The 25,615-nt window shown below is 40.7% G+C and overlaps 1 protein-coding gene across 1 annotated transcript in view; it reads left to right on the top strand.

Annotated features, from left to right (window-relative positions):
* The window catches only part of LOC137375960 (folliculin-interacting protein 1-like), a 132,620-nt gene that overhangs the window by 87,828 nt on the left and 19,177 nt on the right, over window positions 1–25,615 (top strand). Inside the window, 7 exon segments of the mRNA XM_068043760.1 lie at window positions 3,939–4,010; window positions 5,529–5,664; window positions 6,670–6,871; window positions 10,012–10,094; window positions 11,911–12,057; window positions 17,905–18,074; window positions 22,328–23,687. Coding sequence (XP_067899861.1) covers window positions 3,939–4,010; window positions 5,529–5,664; window positions 6,670–6,871; window positions 10,012–10,094; window positions 11,911–12,057; window positions 17,905–18,074; window positions 22,328–23,687 — 2,170 coding nt within the window.

The following is a 25,615-nucleotide window of genomic DNA, read 5'->3' as shown; positions in this document are numbered from 1 at the left end:
GTCAATGGGAGATTGGAGCTTAGTCATGGTATAGCCTTGTGACAATTGACGTCGTTATCTAAGATGGGTTACAAGTTCCAAGGCATCTCTTTGAGACTATTTGAGTATGGTTGGGCTGATGTCTCGTGATTTCTGCTTATAAAACACTGTATAGATGGCCGATGAGGTAAAGTTACATTTAGCTAGTTGTCCTTCACGGTTGAACAAATGCCAGTGCACGTTGTCTTAAGTTCACTCATGAAGAAATACCACTTGAAAAAGCTCCCCATGGAACAATATGCCATCAGGAATCGATACCTTGAAGGGAAGAAAGTTTGATGAAAAATTGCTACTAAGAGGAAAAGTACAGGGTAGCAGATTCAGCAGTTAGCGTGCATTGCTGCAGTCCTTTTTCCAAGCACAAGTGCATAGTTTTCTCCAGCTGCTGGAAAAGGAAAGCACCAAATTCACAAGCAGGCTGTTCCTATTACTGCTATTAGAAAATTGAAGTGTTACTGATGAGAAAATTTGCTACTTTTAAAGCCTAATAGCATCTTTTACTTTTCCTTTATTACCATGGATATCAGCTCTGCAATGCACAGTACTCTTTCCACCAATAGAACTGCTTTGATCTTGCCCAGAATGATAGGTTGTACAGTGTGACTGTTTCCAATGAAACTTTAGGTTGCCAGGATAATTAGCAGGTGTTGGGGTACACTTCCTGTGGCTGGGTTTTAAGAAATTCTGTTGAAATAATGGGGCTCTTGAACACGAGATATTTTAGCCTGAAAAACTACAGTTCAATTTCATGTTGATTTGCAATACAAGTATTTAAATACACAATTACAAAATATAACTAGATGGAAATTATCTTTCCAAAATTATTCAATTTGTTCTTTGACTTCTCTTTTATATCTCTATTCTGTTGCTGGTCATACTAGCATCCTGTTCACATGATTTGCCAACAGTTTTTGGAGTTTCCCTTTAGGATATTCAGGATAACTTGCTCTTTGATATTGAATCTTTTATTCCTCACCCACCCTAATCTCGTTGGTGAGCATTTGATCTCTAACCACCATCTTCCTTTGACATGTCGGGATGTAAAACATTGTTTCTCCTACACTAGAAGCACTTAAAACAAGATTTATTTGATGCCCCAATGCAAGAAAATTGTTATTTTCTTTTTCATCCTTGCATACATTTAGCTTGGATGGAAAAGCACCTTTGAAGGACATCTACTTAATTACAAATTTGTTTTCAATCTCCTTTAACGTGGCTGGTAGCTCCTTTTTTAAAAAAAAATTTGCCATAGCTGTGTTTACAGTGTAGTGAGTGATTTGTGATACAATCTTGCCACCAGTCCTCAGCATTTCAGTGTGTTGTGTGGATATAGCAATTTAAGTAGTAAATCTGATGGCTCAAAGCAGCAACTGAGCTTGGCAATTTACAAGTGTCAGATTAATGCATTGATACAGTGAAAAAGCCAAAGATCCCTGTTGCTGTATATGCTTGGCTCTTTTTGTATTGCAAGACTTGTATATCCCATTATTTTTCTACAGCATTCTTGTTTCCAACAGACTGCTCAACAAGGAATCCATTATGAAGATTCCAGTGGAACTCTGACAATTTGGAGAAGCAAGTTCTTGACGGAATTTTTTTTTAAAAGCAGGAGCATTTTTATTTTGGGACAATTTCTCCTTTTCTCTTCTCCCCATGCCATTGGTGGACCCAGAAGTATAGATTCAGACAGTCCTTTCTGGGCCAAGTGACATGCCCACAACTTTTATCATAAGGGTGGCTGTTCCTGTCTGTGGCTGTTAGAGCCACCACTGTCTCAAAGTTTTATGCCACCAGATCCTTCCAAGCTGTCATTGAATGATCTGGTGCGTGTCACCAGTCAGCTGCATAAAGCAAACAGTACAGACCTTGTTTGTGAGCACTAACACTCCATCCCTTTCCCTGTAGCAAAAGGAATCCAGGTGCTGTATGATCATAGGAATCTTATGCAAGTTGATTTCTCCAATTCTGGAAACACCCATGCTGCATTTATCAGTGAAAGTGCCCCTTGACAATGTTATTTTAAATGAGTAAGGAGAATAGGTGGGTAGCTTCTAGGACTGCAGAGCCACTGTCTTGAGCCCTGCTTGATGACCCAAGAATGCCAGCTGAAATCTTGTGCTTATGCCCCAACCAGAATTGCCATTGAATATACTATAGGTGTGCTGAGACAGTGATTCTGTTGCTTTGAACCGATTATGTACACCCCAGCAGGAGTCTACAAAATAATCGCTCTTTGCTGCATGTTGCACATCTTTGCAATATAAAGAGGAATTACCAACCAACAGGGGAAAAAGGTGGCCCAGGCCCACTATTGCCAGCAAGAATAAGAAGACAAGAGGAACAAATCGATGAAGGCATATCCTAACCCAGAAGATTATTGTGCTAGATTCTTCTCAATCAGCCCAATGTTGTAGCACAATAAATACCACACCTCCCATTCACAACTATTCTATCTCAAGTATCATGCCTGCTTATTCTTCTAATTGCTGCTATTTGGAGTAAGATGAAATTAAATGTAATCGCCTCCCCTAAAAGGGAAAGGTGTATGAGAAGAGGAAAACAATGTTGTCTTATTACAGAGTCAATATTGTGTGTCATTGTGCTGTTATGCAAATATGGCTTTGTTAGTAGACATGGAAACACAGGTAAAATAGCTAAAAGATTGTGTCCATGCTTTGTAGAGCACTTTTGCAGATGGTGTAACAGATTGATTGAACTGTTCATGGCATTCATGCTATCGACCAATACTAATAGTCTTTCAAGGTTGAATAGTCTTACTTTGGGACTCCTCTTGATGCCTGATAGCTTGTCTCTTCCATATTTGCCCAATATCCTATTTGAACAGGAGATTGCATTGATTATTGCAAACACCTCCATCCATTGTATTGTCACCATGAAAAGAAGGTGCCTTTTCTCTGCCCACTATTCAAATTTTTTTGTTGTGAAACATCTTGCATAGGATCTAAAGGACATTTAATGCAAATTGGTGTATCTGTGTGACACTTTGCAGTGCAGTAAAAATCAAAAAAACAGTTTGGAAATTATGCTCACCTTCAATTGAAAGCAGCAGCCCTTTTAAGAGTTGTTACCTTACTGTACTTCCTGTGAACCCAATAAGTTGACACTCCCTGTGCACCAGAAAATGATGCAAAGCACATAGGTAAGCCAGCTTTCCATTTGTTCAGCTCAATGTATTCAGGTCCAGTTCCTCCTCCCAACACACTGGCTCCAGTGAAGCTTCAATTGGGGAATGCAAAATTGGCCCTTTTTAAGAACTGAAGAGTTGGGTGATACCTCATAGTGGTTGGTTGCAGAATAGCAGGGGCCTGGGAACTGATTACTGACTCACTGTCCTAGCCACAAGTTAGTTAGCCAGTCATGATTTAGTGGCATGGGGTTGTAGAAGGGAAACCAAGAAGTTTCTTGCCTTAAACTAATGAGCAGAAAAGACAAGTTCGGTTTTTTTTGCAATTATTTAATTGGCAGAAGACTGGTCATTCAGAACTGTTTTCTGCTTTAGGAGACTATATGCTAATTAAATGGAGAATCTAGCAGAGAAGGTCACATTTCAACCTTAGAGTTGGCAAAATATCATTACTGAATCAATTTAAACCATCAACTCCATTATCTCAAAACATCACAATAACTGATCTTGATTTATTTCAACTCTGTCTTGATTGCGGTGGTGGGTATTTAGTAATGTTGGAAATTCCATTGTTATTGTTCGCTGATAAATTGCATGCTCACGCTCTGTAGTGATTCTAGCATGTATGTTGCTCTGCACCATATGACAATTAATGGCTTGCCTGTTCTCCAAATTTATATTATATTTGCATCATGATCTGGTTAACATGTCACAGTTTGGAGAACAAATTCTCACTCTCTCTCAACATTTATAGTTCACAGCACCCCAATGGACATGCCCAGTAGAGGAATCAATGAAGATAGAGACAGTGGAATAACACGATCTGGTGAGAAGTGAATGTGTTACTAGTTACTTGAATCATATATTTGGTGTTGGGTTTTTATGGTTGTCACCTGAGGAAAGCCCTTAAATATTTTACATAAGTGCATTTATAAAGCTCCACATTACATTGAAATATTTCAAAGCACTTGATGCAATTAATTTTCAAATACAGTGACTTACTTAGGCAAAAATAAATTCCTAATAAATACTCTTGGAGCAACAGCATGTTAGTTGTTGAACCATGAGTGCAGTGCTTCCTGTTGAGCACACAAGTTCCAGACATCTCTCCCTTCGCTTTCTGACATGGATAAACTGTGCCTCTAATTTGGCCGTAACTATTTATAATCTAGCGAAAATTAATTTAAATTACATCCTGTAAAATGCAGAAGATTTTTAAGTCCTAAAGAATTTGACACAAATGTTATCTGTTTTTTTTTACTTCTGCACAAATTCTCTTTTTGTATTGCTTTGAATAATAACCAGGCTACAAATGTATGCCTGTCTGGATGAGTTTATTTTTCTATAGTTTGATATTTCCTAGCTGACTTCTTACTAAACCTTAGAATTAGGTTTTGACACTTCTCATTTCCTTAGGCACATAACCACCTCTGGCCAAGAAAAACTACTCTTGGGCATCTGTCAGTGCTACAGTGAACTGGCTATCAGAGAGGACAAGTGGCTTGCCTTTGCTTCACATTCATTCATTATTTGTGAGACTGTAAAATGAAGCCTTCCTGCCATGTGTTGTCCAGAATCTGTTAAGAAAAGTCCTAATAAGCTGACAAAATTGCTATGCAAAAGGTTGGACAGGCTAGGCTTGTATCTGCTGGAGTTTAGAAGAGAAAGAGGTGACTTGATTGAAACATATAAGATCCTGAGGGGTTTTGATAAGGTGGATGTCCAAAGGATGTTTCCTCTTTTGGGAGAATCTAGAACTTGGGGTCGCTGTTTAAAAATAAGGGCTCGTCCATTTAAGACAGATGAGAAACTTTTTCTTTGAGGGTTGTGAGTCTTTGGAATTCTCTTCCTCAAAAGGCAGTGGAAGCAGAGTCTTTAAATATTTTTAAGGCAGAGGTAGATAGATTCTTGATAAGCAAGGGGGTGAAAGGTTATTGGGGGTAGGTGGGAATGTGGAGTTGAGGTTACAATCAGATCAGCCTGGAGCAGGCTGCAGGGGCCGAGTGGCCTACTCCTGCTCCTAATTCATATGTTTGTATGTAAAATTACAACTCGGCCTTTCAGGCCATGGAGGACAACGTGACTGTCCTCAATTTGCTGGTGTTTTCTTTGCAATTGTCCAGCATTGATATTACAAAGTACAATTTTTCTCATTTTGAAACGAGCATCATACTGTTTTTTTAAGATGGTAATGGAATATGTTTTTGGATTAACTGTAAAAGCGAATGCTGATATTTTGTGTGTTGTATCAAAATGTACAAACTAAGACCAAAGCTGACTTAATGAAATTATTTTGGCTATTGTCAGCCAAATCACACATCTCTTTTTTTGATAATGTCTACAGCTTCCTTGAGCAGCCTGCTTATCACTCCCTTCCCTTCACCAAGTTCCTCGCTTCCAAGTAGTTGTGCGAGCAGCTATCATCGTCGTTGGCGCCGCAGTCAGAATACTAGTCTTGAAAATGGAGTTTTTCCCAGGTGGTAAGTCTGGAATTGTTCAAACAAAATAAAAGGAATTTGTGTGTCTTGCCCTCTCCACCACCACATCACACCCAATTGTCTCCAATTGAACTAATATATTTTCACCCCATGAAGAGCTTCTCTTGTTCCCTGCCTGACGAGCACTTCGCTGTATCCACTGCACTTGCTTCATTGGTGGGTGGGGGGGAATGGGAGGAAAGAAGTTGGGGAGTACAACTGACAGGTGTGGCTCTGCCAATTTGAATCTTAGCATACACAGATCATAAAATGACTTTTGTGACAACACCCTGACATGCAAATAGTCCTGCTCTTGCATCTATCAGAGGAAGAATGGTGGCAAGTTTCTGCAAAGTAATTTAAAAATTGGAGACCTTAAGTTCTTGTCCTTGCTCTGACAGTTGTCTTTGTTATTTTTCCTGTTTAACTTTGAGTTTTAAATATAGGCCAAGATTTAGTACTTCTGTTCCTGCCAGCTGTGGTCTTTCCTTTGATAAATTCTGCAAAACTGGAAAATCATGGACTTGGTATTTTCATGTATTAAACAGTATGTTGGATTGCACTGTTGATCAGTTCTGCATGTCAGAGGTTTATTTTGATTGCAGTGAGTCACATACTACACACCATCCCTGATCAAGGCAGCTGACCACCCACGAAGCTGCTGATTTGTAGTTCTGAAGCCAGGTGTTATGGGCTCTGCTTATGCATCATCTGCATTTTCCTATACCTCCCTGCACACCAAGGAAAGGAAGATCTCATCCTCTAGTGATGCCCCAAGACAGAAAATCTAAAACTTAAACTGGAATAGTACTCCTGCTGTATGCCAGTGCTGGCAGCTGTCTTAAAGCACTTTTACTGCTTTTTGCTGCTAAGATTTTACTAAACCAAGTTCTTTTGTGTGTCCATGTTTCAACTTAAGTTACTATTATTCATTAAAGCTTTACTCTGTATACTATATTAAATGCATCTATTAGCTGTGATGTCATGGTGGTCTTTCTGGTCTTTCAGGTCCGTAGAGGAGAGCTTTAATATGTCTGATGAAAGCTGTAGTTCCAATCCCTCCATTGTTCGAAAAAAGAAGATTGCTATTGGCATTATATTTTCACTGTCACAGGATGAGGAAGAGAATAACAAGTTTCACGAGTTTTTCTTTGCTCATTTTCCTCTCTTTGAGAGTCATGTGAACAGACTGAAGTTTGCTATTGAGCAGGTACTCACACTTCCTCCTTCTGCTAATCGAGAAGTAATGCCATATGGTTTTGTCTGAGTCATTTGCTGACTGAGAGCCACTTACTGGTTATGTTGCCTCCATATAGCTGATGTGCAGAGAATTTTTTTGACATGTACATCTGTGACTAAGAAAACCTGTGTATGTTATTAGAAAATATTTCCCCGTGTAAAACGTGTGTAACATGGTTTTGTTTTGAACTTGGTTGTATCTGCGCTCTAGTGCAAATAATTTCCTTTTGTGGTTCCATCAAGTTTTTTTTTAAATGCCCAGTGAGATGAGGGTGTTGTGGTTGGGAAGGGAGGGTTATAAATTACTATTTGCACTGTTCCCGTCTTCTAGATCTGTTTTATTTCGCGTTGCCTGATTCCTCTCAACTGGGGTATAAAGTAACGCCTCAGCCAGTCTGACTCTGGAACTGTCTACTAGCCAATGCAGATGAGCAGTCAGATTGACTATCACTCCCATTTGGAGCGAGAAGCAACTAATATCTGCCTGAAACAGCCTGGATTCAGCTCTTTCTGTCAGACATATACTTGCCTACTCCACTCCAATATGGGTTTTGCTAATTCAGATTCTTCCCCACCCCATTCTTGGATTTAATAATTATTTTAGCCAGCCAGCTGTTACCATACAGAGATTTATCACCATTGTCAGCTACTGATAAATCTGCAAGATAAAGTTCTGTTTATTCCATGCAGAAGTGTACTTGTTCCCAGCTGAGAAACCCACCACTCATGTCTTGACAATTTGGGTCTGGGTTGGCAGACCTGAGGCCTTGAGGATTTTGAAATGCGCACACAGGGATATTGCAGAAATTTAACCAGCTAAAATTGTACTTGCTATTGGAACAGAGCATGGAAAGATTCCTGCTGCTTGATTAGGTAGGACCGTCCAACCAAATAGATAATTGGCTTGCAGGGTTATCTGGGGTAAAGTGGGATGAATCCTAGCCCTCCGTGACAGGTTTGCCTCGCCCTGTTCCATGCGCCAGGTTGGCTAGTGTATCAAGAATGCCTTGGACAGTGGATCTCCTGGCTCGGGTATCAAATTGTTAATTATGGAGCAAATTTCTAATTGCCTTCAGGCATGTCAACTCCGAGCCAACGTGACTCCAAAAAGACCCAAATTTCCCACCCCACTTTTCTACAGGAAAATTGTCACTGGTCACTCATTAGAAAACTCTCATGTATGGGTTTGAACCCACGCTGAGGGAACAGCAAGTATTCGAAACTACTCCAGAGTGGCATGGTGAGCAACCCAACTCACTATAAAAAGTACACACATTGCCACTGTACTCCGGGCCATGCTTGAACAGATGCCATATCCTGTTGAATAAGTGTTACACTGTTGGAGTTGTGAAACTCCAGTGGTAGCTGATTGTCTCTCTGCAACAATGTCACTGTAGGTACTAAGCCCAGTGTGCTCCCCAAGTGACTTCCAGGTAACATTTTTCTAACAGCTGTCCAGGTGCAAGTGCCTTTGGCTAAGAGTTGTACCTGCCATGTGGTTGACTACCTCTCCATGGTACTCAAAAGCTTGGTACAGGCCAAAGCCCCCCTCCTCTGCACCCACTTTTTTCTTTTTGCTGCAAATCCATTTCACGCCTTCATCTTGGACCTTTTGTACAAGCCAGAGGGAGCTCTTGCATTTCATGCTTAGGAATTCTGAATAGTGGTGAAGAACCACTTGTACTTGTATCTACTGCACCATCTACAAGCAAGTTCCAATGCAAGTTAAGTTTGCGGAAGACTAAAATATCCTTTGCCACTTCTCAATATAGTCCTGAAGGACTGTATCTAGGCTGAAGTTGCTATTGTTCAAAATGAGTCGAGCAAACTCGATGCTTTAAGTCCACTAACAATACGATATTGGGCTGAATTTTAATGGCCCCCCGACGTCGAAGGTCATGGCAGGGGGGCTCAGAAAATGCCTCCGGAAGAGACCCGCCACGGGCTTCGACGCCAGGAAGACCCGCCCCATATTAACGGCGGCAGCTAGGCCTCATGGCCCCCCGCTGCTCGGCGACGGAACATTCATTTAAATATGTTAAGAGATGTAAACAAAGGAATTGCTCACCTCGTCCTGCCGGCCATCCTGCTCCAATATTAGAGTCAGTGGCCGGCACTCCCGCACCTTCCAATCTCTGACCGGAGATCCGATGTGCGACACTAGTGGGGAGGGGGGGGGGTGGGTGAAGAGGTAAGTATTTCAGTGTGGGTTGGGTGGGGGAGGGAAGAAACTTGCCTGATTGGTCAAGGGGGTGATGGGAAGGGGTAAAGGTTTCTGAACTTTGGGGGTGGGGGGAGGTCATATACTCAAGGTCAGTGTTTTGGTGGGGGAGAGGACAGCAGTGATATGTAAGGCTATTGGTGGAGGGGGGGGGGAAGAGGGGCTGAAAAGATTTTTCTAATTTTTAATGCTTTAAAATTCACTGTTTCTTTCAAAATTTAAACGGTCAGTAAGGGCTCAAAGCCTTTTAAAAATGGCACCTGAGCGGTGGCGTCTGACGCCACTGGCCAGGGACTGATCACACACCCCCTTCACGTCATAGGGGGTGGGGGGGGGGACCATGCTGGCTCCGCGGAGCAAATCCCGTGTGTGCGTGGTAAAATGCAGCCCATTATCTACCAAAAAGACCACCACAGTTATTCACAAAAATGGCTGGAACATATTCCCAGCTCATCATAATGGCATCCAACACATTGCTGAAATGTTTGAGCAAGAGAAGTTGAGTGTCTCAGCTTAAAGGAAGGGAAGAACTTACATTTATGTTGTGCTTTACCATATCGCAAACATCCTAATAAACTTCAACAATGATGAAAGAAATGCAGTTACTGTTACGTAACATTTAGTGGCTGCAGTCCGTACTATTTACAAGATGTATTGCAGCAACTCACCAAGATTTGGGCATGTAGTCCCCTGGCCTCTAGCTTCTTCAAGAGCAGTATGAAACTCTATTTAGAAAACCTCATGAAAACCATGTTAAATAGGTTTCTCTGGAACCTTGCAAAACTTTACAATTGCATATAAAGTCATAACCTTCCCTGCATATTTTGTACGAGAATTTAAAGTTTTGGCACAAGCACACTGAACACAGTTTGTATTCTTGTTCTTTTTAGGCTATGAAATTGCGAAATAGAATTTCTGAGACAAACCAACGTGTTGGTTACAGTAGAATTGTAGATGCTTTAAATGAATTCAGGTGACTATTTTAATACATCTATATATTTTCGTAAATTTATATACATTGGAAAAATGTTTCTTTTTAAACTTTTTTTGGATGTTTAAGGAAGCATTGCAAATTGTCAGGCTCGAATTGTAATTGATTGTTGCGGCATTGTAGAACGCCTGGTTATACTGAGAGCATTAATATTTGAATCTTGATTGCCTTCTCCTGTGACCCTTGTCCTCCTGTCATTTTTTTTTTTAATTTCACATCTGCTTACTCTTCTCATCTAATGACAATATGGCAATATTGGTATGGCACGTCATGGTTATTCACCAGGTCATTGATTTGTTTTAGTGTGTGGCCAAAGCAATCACAGCAGTGGTGAAACAGCCTGCCTATGAATGTTATAGTGTGGGCTTAATAGTCCACGCCAGGTATTTTGTTTATTTAATCAAAATAGTATAACCAAGAAAAGTCCTCATATGGATAAAATCCAGGTTGTAAATTGTGAAAGCCATGGTGATGAATTCTGATGGTTTATCAATAAATGTTGGTAAACTGAATCAGATACCAGTATTGCTCAAACACAATGTTGCTTTTCCCTTAAATTTCTAAGCTATAAAAAATCCATATTTGTTTATTTAATAATTTTCCTTCTTGCTCATCGCACACTCTGCTCTTTCAACCATACCCTGGGTTGCACACAATTTGTCACCCAAGATATTCAGCAGGAGAGCTACTCTCAGGATTTTGCTCATGCCATTTTGTAGTGTCAGGAGTAGCCTGGGCTGAGGTATGTCTTTTTGTACTGTATATCTATAATACAATTTCTCTTCAGTTGAGGACAGCTAATTTCATAGGATGGGGTGATGTTACTGATGAGTTCAATCACAAAGTAAATGCAAACTATAAGCAGTTGTTTTCAAAATTCTGGCATAAAACCTAAATCAAGGTTGAATAATGGCTACAAATTTATGCAACTAACTAAAGACGGACATTTTTTGGTTGACAGTTCAGGGTTTTGTCCTTGAGTCAGAGATTACCTAACCAGTATCACAGCCTGCTGAGGTCCCATTTGTCTGCTGTTACTTTGCCTATAAATAGCATTGTCAGCAATGAATTGCTGTAGTTCTTTACAACTGCCAACGAGTGGTATAACTGGAAGCATTTCTGTGAATTCTGTATGAGCTGCATTAAAAAATTAATATGAGTGTTTGTTCAGACACTGAGCTGTGGCATTTGGGCAAGCTACCATAGCAAACAGTCTTATGGTTAAGTGGACGATCCTTTCACTTCCTGTATTGCTGTTATGTTTGTCAACGGGGAATATTTATTACATGATTTTCATTTTGAAACCCCTTAAGAGAATTGCAGCAGACTACTTTTCTTTTCCCACTGAGGCATTTTGGATGAGGACTTAAAATGCTTGAGATCCAGCATTCCACTCTACAGGTCACATGTCTGCTGGCCCAATGCCAGTGGAATTTGATAACTGACAGGCGAACATATATCAGTTGCAGTTTAAGCCAGGAACTGTAAGAATAGAAGGTTGTATGTTGCTCGCTATGAAATATAATCAACTTTCTAAGCACAACAAATGCTTCAGATGTGTTTTATGCTTGGGTAATATTAGATATTATGTAGGAACAGCTCACGCTAAGTGAATTCAGGGGTGTGAAGAGGCAGATTTTCCTTTTGTCTTTCCTCGTGTTCACTATATGAACAAAAGTAATATATATTGTTCCGTTTGTACAATTTCTGTATTTTCTGAAGAAAAATTGATGTGCTCAGATCCCAAAAACTTGAACTTTTTTTCCTCTCGCTACCCCTGCCCCCTTTCCCAAATTAGGACTGCAATATATAATCTTTACACAATGCCAAGGATTGCAGAGCCTGTATGGTTGACCATGATGTCTGGAATGCCTGAAAAAAACCTGCTTTGCCAACAGTTTATGAGAGAATTTGCTTTACTGATGGAACAAACATCAAAGAACCAGTTGAGTATTGAGATGAGTTTTCATAAGTTGGAAAGGAGAAGAGTAATTGTGTTCTGCTGAAAGCTCATTGACCTGAAATGTTAACTCTGTTTCTCTCTCCACAGTTGCTGGCTGATGTGCTGAGTATCTCCAGCATTTTCTGTTTATTTCAGAATTATTATGTGTAGCGTTTGCAGAAAAGATGTGAAGCAGTTGATGGATTATTGGTTTCAATTTTTTTCTTAAATGTTTTTACCGTCGCATTCTCTCTTGCTCTTGGCATTTTGCGTCCCAACTTCCATTTGGTTCTCCTGCATGACGAAATATCTACTGCTCAGGTTACCTGCTCCTCAGTACCCACAATTACTGCTGCAAAATTAAGCTGGTAAAAGATGCACAAGAGTGACTGACATTTTTATGCCTGCTCCTGCAGCATTTTCGGGGGAAGGAGAAAACTTGGTCCTAAGCTTGACACCTTCTCCCTACAGCTTTGTGGAATTGAGGAATTCTGCATGTTATGGCAATGGTGGATATGACTCACCCGTTATGTACGTGCTGGCTCTCTGCAAGAGCAACTCAGCTAGTCTCACTTCCCCGGTAGCCCTGCAAATCTTTTCTCTTCAGATAATTATCCAATTCTTTTTTTTTTAAAGCCACGATTGATTCTGCCTCCACTATGTTCGGAGGCAGTGGTTTCCAGATGGTAACTGCTTGCTGCGTAAATATGTTTTTCCTCGTGTCGCCTTTGGGTTTTTTTGCCATTCACCTTAAATCAGTGTCCTGGTTCTCAACCCTTCAGCCGGTGGGAACAGCTTCTCCCTATCTATATTCTGAGCAGACCCCTCATGATTTTGAACACCTCTGTCAAATCTCCTCTCAAACTTCTCTAAGGAGAACAGCCCCAGCTTCTCCGATCTATCTTCATAACTGACATTCCTTCACCCTGGAACCATTCTCGTAAATCATTTCTGCATCCTCTCTAATGCTTTCACATCCTTCCTAAAATGTGGTGCCCAGAGTGGACACAGTGCTCCAGTTGAGGCCGAGCCAGTGTTTTGTAAAGGTTCACTATAACTTCCTTGTTTTTATACTCCATGCCGATATTTATAAAGCCTAGGATCCCATATGCCTTATTAACCACTTTCTCAACCTGCCTTGCCACCTTCAATGATTTGTTTACATATGTCCCCAGGTTCTTCTGCTCCTGCATCCCCATTAGAATTGTATCCTTACCTCTCTTCATTTTTCCTACCAAAATGAATCACTTCTCACGTTGCTGCATTAAATTTCATTTTCCACATTCCCATTCCACCAGCCCGTCCATGTCCACTTGAAGTTTATCACTATCCTCTTCACAGTTCATAATACTTCCAAGTTTTGTGTCATGTGCAATTTTTAAAATTGTGTACTGCACACCCAAGTCTAGGTCATTTATTTATTTATATAATCAAGAAAAGCAGTGATCCTAGTACCGACCTCTGGGAAACCCCACTATATATCTTCCTTCAGTTCAAAAAAACAACTGTTCACCACTACTCTGTTTACTGTCACCTACCTCCTCTTGCATTGACTGGCAGCATCATCTTCCTTGGTGAAGACAGATGCAAAGTACTCATTTAGTACCTTAGCCATGCCCTCTGCCCCCATGTATAAATTGCCTTTTTGGTCCTTATTCAGCCCCACTCTTCCTTCTAACACCCTTTTATTATTTATTAGGAAATAAAAGACTTTTGGATTCCCTTTTATGTTAGCCGTGAGTCTCTTGCTCTTTTCTTGCTTTTTTCACTTCCCCTCTGAACTTTCTCTATTCAGCCTGGTTCTCTCTTGTATTATCAACCTGACATCTGTCATACGCACCCTTTTTCTGCTTCGTCTTACTCTATCTTTTTTTTGTCATCCAGGGAGCTCTGACTTTGTTTCTCCTACCTTTGCCTCTCATGGGAATGTACCTCTATTGTACCCGAACTATCTCCTCTTTTACAGTTACAGTTTTGCTGGCCAATCTATGATTCCAATTTACCTTGGCCAGATCAGTTCTTAGCCCACTGAAATGGGCCCTCCCCCAGTTATCTTTACTCTGGATTGCCCTTGTAATTTCCCAACCTTATGATAGGATGATCACTATCCCCTAAATGTTCCCCGATTGACATTTGTTCCAGTTGACACCCCCATTCATCAGATGGAATGGAATGATGGGCAGAGGCTCCACTGCAGCTCCCCATATAATGACCCAGTCATGGAGGAGGCACAAAGTGGAGGCCACATAATTCTCAGCAGGTGAAAAGGCAAAATTGGACTCTGGCTCTGTCCAGTGCCCCTTGTGCACTTCCCAGTTGTTAAGTATGGAATTGCATTTGCAGAGGTCTAGGAGTTAATCACTTGCCTACCTTCCCTTTTCAACCAAAGAATGAAGTGAGAGAGAAAATAAAAATCTTAAATGTTGTCTTTTGAGTTAAAAAGAGAATAAGAGTATATTTTTAACCCCCCCACCGCCCCAACATGTTTTTTTTTTTTACACACTGCTAATGGAGGAGTTAGAAGCAGCACCCTATTGACATGTACCCTTTTCTTGCTACTTTTGGCCTGATGATTTTAATTTTAATTTTCACTTCCTGCTGAGAAAGTGCAACAGTTTGGGAACTCAACATATTGGACATGTAAGGAATAATTTTAATTTTCTGGTATTTATTGTCTATACTGAAATATCTAGAAGTATGGCTTTGTAATATACATAACTAAATAATTATTCTCCATGTGCTTTATCTTGCTGGGTAACTATTGATTTTTGCTAACTAATTTGAGACCACAATTTCTGTCTCCTCTTTCTATCCACCCTGCCTCCTTACACCTTTTGGGTGAGAGAGAGGAAGAACCTAATTGTCTGCACCTGGGAGGATGACCTGTTTCAGGATAATCAGTGAAGTATATGAGAAACAGGGAGAACTCTTCCTCCTTGTGGGGAGCACATGGGCTTCATGTGTGAGTGGCTCCTGTGAGCATTGGTTTTAAAACTGGACTGCATGACTGGATCCTGGGTGGTCCACAAAGTCATCGGATTCATGTCCGTCTGGGAGAGCACCTACATTGTTAGTTGACAATCCCAAAATATTCATTTCTGTATTTAGTGATTTACTGCCATATTTATTTTTGTTGCTTTGCAGTAATTAATAAGTTTTCTCTACTGATCACTCCATTTAATTTGCATAGCTGGACCTGTCTTTCAGAAGTTTAGGCAGAAAGTTTTTTTTATTCAATCATGTCACTGGCATGGCCGCCATTTATTGTCCTTCCCTAATTGCCTTTGAGAAGGTGGTGGTGAGCCCCCTTTTTCAGCTGCTGCAGTCTGCATGGTGAAGGTGTTCCCACAATTCTGTCAGGGAGGAAGTTGCTGGATTTTGACCCAGTGACAATGAAGGAACGGTGATTTAATTCCAAGCCAAAATGTTGCGTGCTGGAGGGGAACATGCAAGTGGTAGTGTTCCACTGTGCTTGCTGCTCTTGTCCTTTAGGTGGTAGAGGTCTCACGTTTGGAAGGTGTTGTTGAAGAAGCCTTGGCGAGTTATTGCAATTCTTTCTTTTGGGCCTCCTTATCTTGTAAATATTATGGACTGCAGCCACTCTGCACCAGTGATGTTTAAGGTGGTGGCTGGGTGCCAATCGAGCGGACAGCTTTGTCCTTGATGGTCTCCATCTTCTTGAGTATTGTTGGTGCTGCACTCATCCATGCAAATGGAGGGTATTCCATCACACTCCTGACTTGTTCATTGTAGACAGTGGAACGACTTTGAGGAGTCGGGAGCTGAGTTACTCACTACGGAATACCTGACCTGTTCTTGTAGCCATAGTATTTATGTAACTGGTCAAGGGCAGGCAAGCTCGCCTCTGGAATCGAACGCACTTGTCCAAGTTTGAGCCAAGGCTGTATTGAGCTCTGGAGCTGAGTGATCCTGCGGAACCCAAACTGAGCATTGCTGATTAAGTGCCACTTGATGGTACAGTCGACAACCCTTGCCATCACTTTGCTGATTGAGAGTAGACTGATGGAGCGGCAAGTGGCCAGATTGGATTTGTCCTGCTTTTTGTGGACAGAACATCCCTGGGCAATTTTCCACATTATTGTAGAGATGCCATTGTTGTATCTGGACTAGAATAGCTTCACTCGGAGTCTGGCTAGTTTTGGACGCATTTTTAGCACTACAGCCAGGATGTTGTCAGCTGCAATAGCCTTTGCTTTATCCACTGCCTTACCCGTTTCTTGATATTGCATGGAGTGAATCAGATTGACTGAAGACTGGCATCTGTGATGTTGGGGACCTCAGGAGGAGGCCAAGAGGGATCATCCACTTAGCAGTTCTGTCTGAAGATAGTTACAAATGCTTCAGCCTTGTTTTTGCATTCATGTTCTGGGCTCTGCCATCATTTGAGGATGGGGATGTTCGCTTCCGGTTAGTTGTTTAATTGTCCATTACCCTTCCCGACTAGATGTGGCAGGACTGCAGAGCTTTGATCTGATCTGTATGTTGTGGAATTGTTTAGCTCTGTTTATAGCATGTTGCTTCTGCCTTTTAGCTTGCCTGAAGTCCTGTATTGTAGCTTCACTAGGTTGGCACCTCATTTTTAAGTACACCTGCTGCTGCTCCTGTCATGCTCACCTACATTCCTCACTAAACCAGGGTTGGTTCCCCAGTTTGATAATGGTAGTGTGAGGAATATGCTGGGCGATGAGGTTAGAGATTGTGGTTGAATGCAATTCTGCTGCTGGCGCACAGCACCTCACGGGTGCCCAATTTTGCTCTGCTAGATCTGTTTTTATTCTGTCCCATTTAGCACGGTGCTGGTGTTGCACAACATGATGGAGGATATCCTCAGTGTGAAGACAGGACTTTGTCTCCACAAGGACTACGGTGCTCACTCTTAGAAATACTGTCACGGACAGATGCATCTGCAGCAAGTAGCTTGGTGAGGAGGAGGTCAAGTAGATTTTCCCTCCTGTTGTTTGATTCACCACCTGCCGCAAGCCCATTCTGGCAGATTTGTTCTTCAAGACTCGGCCAACTCAGTTAGTAGTGGTGCTACCAGGCCACTCTTGGTGATGGATGTTGAAGTCCCCCACCGAGTGTGCAATCGGTGTCCTTGCCACTCCCTCCTTCCAAAAGGTGTTCAACATTGAGGAGTATTGATCTATCAGCTTTGCAAGGTGGGTAGATGGTAATCAGCAGAAGATTTCCTTGCCCATATTTGACCTGGTGCCATGAGACTTCATGGAGCCTGGAGTCAATGTTGAGGATTCCCAGGCCACTGTTGGGTGTGTCTTGTTAGTGAGGCAGGACATACCCAGGGATGGTGATAGAGAAGTCTGGGACGTTGGCTGAAAAGTATGATTCAATGAGTTTGACTATGTCAGGATGATGCTTGACTAGTCTGTGGGACAGTTCTCCCAATTTTGGCACAGCTCCCCATATAATCATTGAGGAGGACTTTGTGGGATCGACTGGGCTGGGTATGCCCTTGTCTTGTCCAAGTCCATGGCCTTGGTCGATGCCGGGTGGTCTGTCTGATTTTCTTTTCTTCTTTTTTTGGCAGCAGTTTGAGTTGAGTGACTTGCTAGGCCCTTAGTAGTGTATCAGTATTTGTCGGAGTTCTTGAAACCGTATAGTGTCCGAGAGTGAAATCAGGAGCTTCGTGTTTTGGTGTTTGAATCCCCTCTAATCCGCTGCTATGATGCCATCATTTGTTGCTCGGGCGTGCCATTCCTCTTTGCTCCAAAACAAAGAGTGTACTTATCAATGCACCAATTCCATTTGAAAGTAGAATTGATGAAAGTGACCTGCCTGAATTGTTCAAATGTTTATCTTGTCTTTAATCAGGTTTCTACCTGCTCTGATTACTGCTGTGCTCACAAATCATCTTGCCTGGGTCCCAACAGTTATGCCAAATGGTCAACCACCTATTAAGATTTTCTTGGAAAAACATTCCTCCCGAAGTGTGGATATGCTTTCAAAGTCAAACCCTTATAACCCACTCTGGGCCCAATTAGGTAAGTCTTGCTCTGAAAAGTATGTTTGCAAATGTAGGATCGTACATCATAGGAAATAAGAACAGGAGTAGGCCATTCAGCCTGTCGAGCCTTCTCTGCCATTCAACCAGATCATGGCTGATCATCTACACAGCACCTTTTTTCCCCACTATCCCCAAATCCCTTGATGTAATTAGTATCCAAAATTTATCAATTTCTGTCTTGAACATGCTCAGTGATTGAGCTTCCACAGCTCTCTGGGGTAGAGAATTCCACAAATTCACCACCTACTGAGTAAAGAAATTCCTCCTTATCTCAGTCTTAAATGGCCTGCCCCTTATTCTGAGACTGTGTCGCCTGGTTCTAGACTCACCAGCCAGAGGAAACATCCTATCTACATCCAACCTGTCATGCCCTTTAAGAAATTTGTAAGTTTCAATGAGATCCCCTCTCATTCTTCGAAACTCTAGAGAATACAGGCCCAATTTCTGCAATCTCTCCTCATAAGACAATCCCGCCATCCCAAGGATTAGTCTGATGAACCTCCACTGCACTCCCTCAATGGCAAGTATATCCTTCCTTAGATAGGAGACCAAAATTGTACATAATACTCCAGGTGCTGTCTCACCAAGGCTTTACAATTGTAGCAATACATCTTTACTCCTATACTCAATCTCCTTGCAATGAAGGTCAGCATACCATTTGCCTCCTTAATTGCTTGCTGCACCTGCATACTAGCTTTTAGTGACTCATGAACAAGGACAACCAGGTCCCTTTGGACACCAACACTTCCCAACCTCTCACCATTTAAGAAATACTCTGCCTTTCTGGTTTTTTTTCTACCAAAGTGGATCACTTCACACTTATTCACATTATATTCGTCTGCCATGTTCTTGCCCATTCACTTAGTTTGTCCAAATCTCCTTGCATCCTCTTCACGACTTCCATTCCCTCCTAGTTTTGTGTCATCAGCAAATTTGGAAATATTACTATTGGTCCCTATTTCCCCATCATTTATATAGATTGTGAACAGCTGGGACCCAAGCACTGATCCTTGCGGTATCCCACTAGTAGCAGCCTGCCATCCTGAGAATGACCGCATCTTTGAGAGATTGGGGTTGAGTTTCCATGTGTTTCTGCTCGTTAATTCAGCACAATAAAGAAAGACTTGCATTTATATGTTGCCTTTCACAAACTCAGTATATTTCAAAGCATTATACAGCCAATTAAGTACCTTTTGAAGTTATAACCTAGATAATAGGTTGTATCATAGGAAACAAATGTAATGCAGTCCGGATGGAATCTGCCGAGCCAACGCAAAAGATCAGGGAATTTAAGTGTGAGTGAGTTAACACCAAATCCGCTTAGGCTCATGTTTTCCGCAGTTTTTTTTTCAGTTGTTTCAAGATATTGGGGTGATGCAACTATCAGTGCTTGGGCCTCAGCTATTTTCAATCAATATCAATGACTTAGATGAGATGGCTGAGTGTAAAATATCCAACCTTGCTGACGGTACAAAGTTAGTTGGGAAAGTAAGCTGTGAGGAGCACACAGAGTCTGCAAAGGGATATAGACTAGTTAAGTGTTTGGGCAAGCAGGTGGCAGATGGTGTATAATGTGGATAAGTGTGTAATTATCCACTTTGATAGGAAGAATGTAAAGCAGAATTTTTTTTAAGTACTAGAAGGAGACCAGTAAATGTTGGTATTCAGAGGGATTTCGGTGTCCTTGTACATGAATCACAGAAATGTAAAGATGCAGATACTGGAAGCAATTGAAAGAAAAATGGTGTGTTAGCCTTTAATGCAACAGGGTTGGAATGTAACAATAAAGAAGTCTTGCTGTCTTTATGTTGGGCTTTGGCAGGACCACACCTAGAGTCCTGTGTACAGTTTTGATCCACTTACCAAAGGAAGGATATGTTTGCCTTGGAGGTGGTGCAGCAAAGCTTCACGAGATAAGAGGTTAGCTGTGTGAGGAGACATAGAGTAGAATGGGCTTATATGCTCTGGAGTTTTGAAGGATGAGAGATTATCTCATTGAGACTCATCAAATTCTTAGTGGGCTTGACAAGGTAGATACCGAGAGGCCGTTCCCTTTGGCTGACAGTCTAGCAATGAGGTCATAGTCTCAGGGTAAGGGGTTAAGGGCAATGTTCCCTCTAAGCTGCAAGACCGTGCTGCAATCTGAAATTTCCCGCACAGGGTGCCAACAAGTCAGTCCCTATAAATTACCGTAAGTGCACGGTCACTCAAAAAAAATCAAAGGGGCTGCACACTTAAATCAGTTGTGCACTTAAAAAAAAAAATAGAGATTAGAAGGGGTTGGCCATTTAAGACTGAGATGAGAAATTTCTTCTCTGAGGGTTGTGAATCTTTAGTATTCTCTGCCCCAGAGGACTGTGGATGCTCAGTTGTTGATTGTATTCAAGAATGGGATTGATAGATTTTTGGCGCAAAGGAAATCAAGGGTTATCAGAATAGGGTGGGAAAGGGGAGTTGAGGTCCAAGATCAAGCATGATCTTATTGAATGACGGACCAGACATGAAAGGCAACATGGTCTACTGCTGCTCTTGTTTCTTCTGTTAATGTAATTCACCCAAATTAGGCCCTGCCTACAAAACTGGCACCAACCCCAGTTGAAATTGAAGATTCTGTTGATTACACTGGTGGGGAAGGCTCTTCAAATTGCGTTCATTTTCTTAGTATATAGGCACTAATGAGAATGTTTTAAAAGTTTGACCCTATCAATACAATATTTAATTCACTAAGAAACTGATTACACCAATGAAGCAATTAAATGATTCAGTGTAGTTTTTGTTATTTTCAGTGATTTTAAATTGTATTACTTACAGGTGGAGGACTGGACAACCTTATTAAAAATGCTTATTTTTGCTGACAAACTGATTTTCAGTATTATTAAACTGCTCCATGTTACCACTCTTAAATATATCGAGGAATATTTTTTAATGGAAAAGAAAAAAAAACAATGATTACACTATTAAGCTGCCTGAATGTGCTAGATTGTGGAAGATTTTGCATTTATCATTATGCAAATATATTTTGAAGCTTGAAGTGTAGCCTAACCAGGGCAATTCCGAGCACATTTTGGGTGTAATTTTTTGATTACACCTAAAGCGGAAACTCTACCCCATTATCATTTTTTTTTTAGAATAAAAAGTCAAATATACAATTGGGAACAGGAGTTGTTAAAAATTGAGGTGTAGTTAATTCTCTATATCTATGACCTGTGTGGCTGCATTTTCCCCTCTCCTTGATGTGATGAGTGTCGATTTGAATGAATAGCTCCAGTCATTCAGACATAATCAAGTGCCATGGAACATAAAACATCTTTCATTTATATAATTTTGCAACATATAATTTATGTAGATGATGAACTAGTAAATAATATTTAAGGTAAAGTGCCCCTATATTTGCTAAAATTTATTGATGTGATGACTGCTACTTAATTGTGAAGCCCTCGCTGTTGAAAGAGGATTCCCATTATATCTCGTGTAATGTTAACTACTTAATTAGCCCACTATTTATATAATTCTAATTTTGACCATTCATCATAAGATCAAATTGTATCTATATGGATAATGTTTTGCTATGGTCTTAGCTCTGAGTTGATTTAATTGTTCATGCACTATATTGTATACACTTGTTAGCCTGAACAGAAGCTAACTGTAGCTTTGATTTTTTTTTTTAAAGCCTTATTTTTGTTAATTGATATACCAATATTTCTTTCAATCATAACCCAATTGTAAAAGATATTTTAACAGAATGGAAGAGGGAGGCACTGCAATGGCCATAAACTTTGTTTCACTTCTAGAACCTGGATTCAAATAAGTCTGACTGGGATGGAAACGCTGCACACACAATAGGCCCATGTAAAATATGCTTTGACATTCTAGTGCTTAATAGTTACATGTCCATAGGGCAAAGCTGTTCATAATTTGGCATTATATTTTCCAATCTGTTGGAGCGCTGCTGGATTGGAGACCGTAATGGGAAATGGAAAATTCACAGTGCTATAGTGGAGGTGTTTAATAACAGGCTGGGAGAGGTAAAGTTGCATTATTGTAAAGTAAGGCATGCACTACTTTGTATCTGTCTCATGATAAACCTAAAGATTTTGGGCTAAAAGTAGAAAAGAGCTCTGCAAGGCACTAAAATCTGTTTACCTCAACCAAAACATCTCTTCCCATCCCCCTCCAAAATAATAATGTCAAAAATATTCTTCTGATTTAAATCATTTATTTTTGTGACAGTTGATCTACATGGTGCGATAGGTTCTCCTGTAAGATTAGCCCGGACTGTGGTGATTGGTAAGCGACAGGAATTGGTTCAGCGACTGCTTCACTTCCTCACGTACTTCATTCGATGCTCTGAGCTGCAGGAAACCCAGCTGGTGTTAGAAGGGGATGGTGAAGCTGAAGTGAGCGAGTCAGTAATGACCACATCCCTGGAGAAAGGAGAGGTGGAAGAGTCAGAATATGTTGTGGTTACACTGCACAGGAATAAAAGTTCACTTTTTCCAACCATATTGCAAAACCAAAACTCTTTTTCACGGGACAGTGCTGCTAGTATCTATCGGAGTGAGAAGTGCCCACTTCATGCAGCTAAAGAACAGCATGATGTTACCAGGCAGGAAGAATCAAGTGATGCATTCATACGATGTCACAGGAACTTCTGGAAAATCAACTGCAGTCCAAGTAGATGTAGTACAAATCTGGCAGCTTTCAGTGGAGAAGATACCATCAAGCAATACAAAGAAAGCACAAACTGCCTTCAGGAAACCAAAACCGAAACAGTGCTATCTGTCAAATCTGCTGTTATAGACCAAAGCCTCATTGTAGAGCCTGTAATTGAGAAACTGCCTCCTGATAAACAGTTGTCTGCTTCCGCACCCTGTAGTGCAAATCATCTCCAGACCAGTCCCAATTCAATGCGAAAAGTGACCTTTCAGATTGGCTACTCGCTGTCGCCTGACTCTGATACAGAAGCCAAGAGAAATGAAGTCCATGAGGCACTACATAAAGGCATCGAGGAACTTAAAAAAAGAACACAGAATGAAGAGGTATTGCCAATAACTCTGGACCAAAACAAAATTAATAGGATAAAGGGCCCATTATCCCATACACACAATTATAAATGGGATTCTTCACATGAAGGAAGTATGAGCCTGTTTGATGAGTATTTTACTGAGGATAATTTAATAGAAACAAAGACCATTGATGATCTTCCTAAAGAGGATCAGCAGAAAGTTCGGCAACAAGGTATTTCAAAAATGGGCCTTTGTATTCGGAACAATGAACAACATGACTTGAGTGGGAACAGTTGTATGTGCACGTGTAAGGTATATGGAATGGATTTAGATTCACATATACTCCGTTCTGCTGAGCAGGACTGTAGAGACAAGGTCTCTGTTGATAACCCCTGTGGGGAAGAAGACCGTCTTCAGAAAAAAGCACCTTATGGAGTTGAATGGGATATCCCCCGAAATGAGAGCTCAGACAGTGCCTTGGGTGACAGTGAGAATGAGGATGCAGGTCATGAGTTGTCCAGACATAGTTACTACAATACAGAGCAGGATGACTGGCTGGAACAGATGGAGCTACCTTTCCCAGGGTAAGGACACAATATTTTTATTATGTTGAAAAGAAAATCTTGCAGTAAATTTAGGGATGCATGTGGGCAGTGCTGAACCATGTAAATGAATAAGATTTCTTTGATCTTTGACTTCAGCTGAGTTTGTCTAGGGGCATTACAAAGAATCTGAAATTGATTAAGGAGGTGGAGGGGATAATTGCCCAGGGTGCTGTTCCTGATTGCTATTTAATAATCCTTGCTGGAATGTGCACATCAGATAAGGACAAAGTCAGACTACATTATAAGTAGTAAAAGCCATAGTAGGCCATATGGCCCCTTGAGCCTGCTTCACTATTCAGTAAGATCATGGCTGAACTTGTAATGCTTCCCACAGTCCAATAGCCTGTCGGAGCTTACTGTTCAAGATCTTGTATGAAGAATGACAGTGTGGATAAAGAGGGCATTAAATGCCCATGCAGTTGTGTCCTGCTATGACTCTGTCATTAGCTTCAGAAGAGAGTGGGAGTAAAGGGAAGAATTTAGGAGAGAAAAGCAAAAGTTAGAAAGATGGATAAAGGTAAACATTCTAAAATCTAAAAGTCAATAAAATTGAGGAATTGAGAGAAAATTCCTAGTCCAAAATCTTGTTTTAATTGCTGCCAACTTGTATCAAACTGAACAGAATGCATCACTGATAGAGAAATAGAGATCCATCGCATATCTATCCACTGTTTGGTGTTAACATCATTTTTCTCAGAGTCCAGAATCTGTTTAAATACTATGGACTGGTTTCTCAATTACTTGACGGGGATTTTATGTTTGATTAAACTGCCTTGTAGGAAGGAGCACTGCTATTTCTCTTTTTTAAAGTTATGCAACAGCCCTATGCTGTTGGCAGTTCCAGAAATGTGTATAGATTAATTCAAAATGCCAGCAAATGCATATTTTCTGACTTTTTACAGCGAATATACAGCATTGAAACATTTGCTTGAGTGGAAAAGGGATTCTGAATATGAAACTTCCCTTTGAAAGAAATTTATTTTATTGCTTGAACAACAGCAGTTATAAATGTGGACATAAAAAGTTCAAATGGGAAATAATTGACAAAGAATTATGACAACATGGCAATAGCAAGTCAAGTTGTGCAGACTTGAGTGTTTTCATTATGCAGTCAGAGGTGGAGTACTTTCAACAAAACATGTTGCCAAAGGACAGGAGAGTGATGGCTGACTCCTCTGACTGAATCTCAAAATTTGAACTGCAATTTCTGTGGGTTTTATTTCAGCAGATATTGAAAATAGCTTAACTTGTGCATATTTAGTTATAGAACAGCTATAGACTAGTTGAGAGTGCAAAAAAAGTATCTTTATCATTAGTGCTAAGTAATACAAAAGCAAAATACTGCAAATGGTGGAATCTAAAATAAAAACAAAATGCTGGACATACGCAGCAGGTCTGGCAGCATCTGTGGAGAGAGAAACAGTTAATGTTTCAAATCTGTGATCTTTCATCCGAACGGCTGCCAGATCTGATGCTAGTTCCCATGACCAACTCAGATTTTTGCAATTTTGTTGAAGCCATATAATTTGGACAGTAATGATATTGGAATTTATTTTACTGTACTTTAATGGGGAAAAGTTTGCTGTGTGTGTGTCCCTGTGATTCTGAAGTACAGTATGTAGTGTGCTCTGATTATTGGAAACTGAGAGTACAGAACTCAATTTACTTTGTGAAAAGAAATGAGTTTATTGGATGTCTCATTGCTCAAAACTCCCTCAAGTGGATAATTTATGTTGGCACAACATTTCCCAGTAGACTAATTTAGTGGTTGTAGTGTGTTTAAAATTCCAATGGGTGGTGGCAGAGTGTTGGGTAGCTAATGATTTACACATGGTTTCTCTGCTGAATTAGATTGTGCTGAGCAGGGAGATTGCACAAAAGGAGAAATTAATTTCAGGGTCGATGAA

Source organism: Heterodontus francisci, chromosome 12 (genome assembly GCF_036365525.1).
Source record: "Heterodontus francisci isolate sHetFra1 chromosome 12, sHetFra1.hap1, whole genome shotgun sequence".
NCBI classification, from domain to species: domain Eukaryota; kingdom Metazoa; phylum Chordata; class Chondrichthyes; order Heterodontiformes; family Heterodontidae; genus Heterodontus; species Heterodontus francisci.
This window is presented reverse-complemented; position numbering and strand designations above follow the sequence as displayed.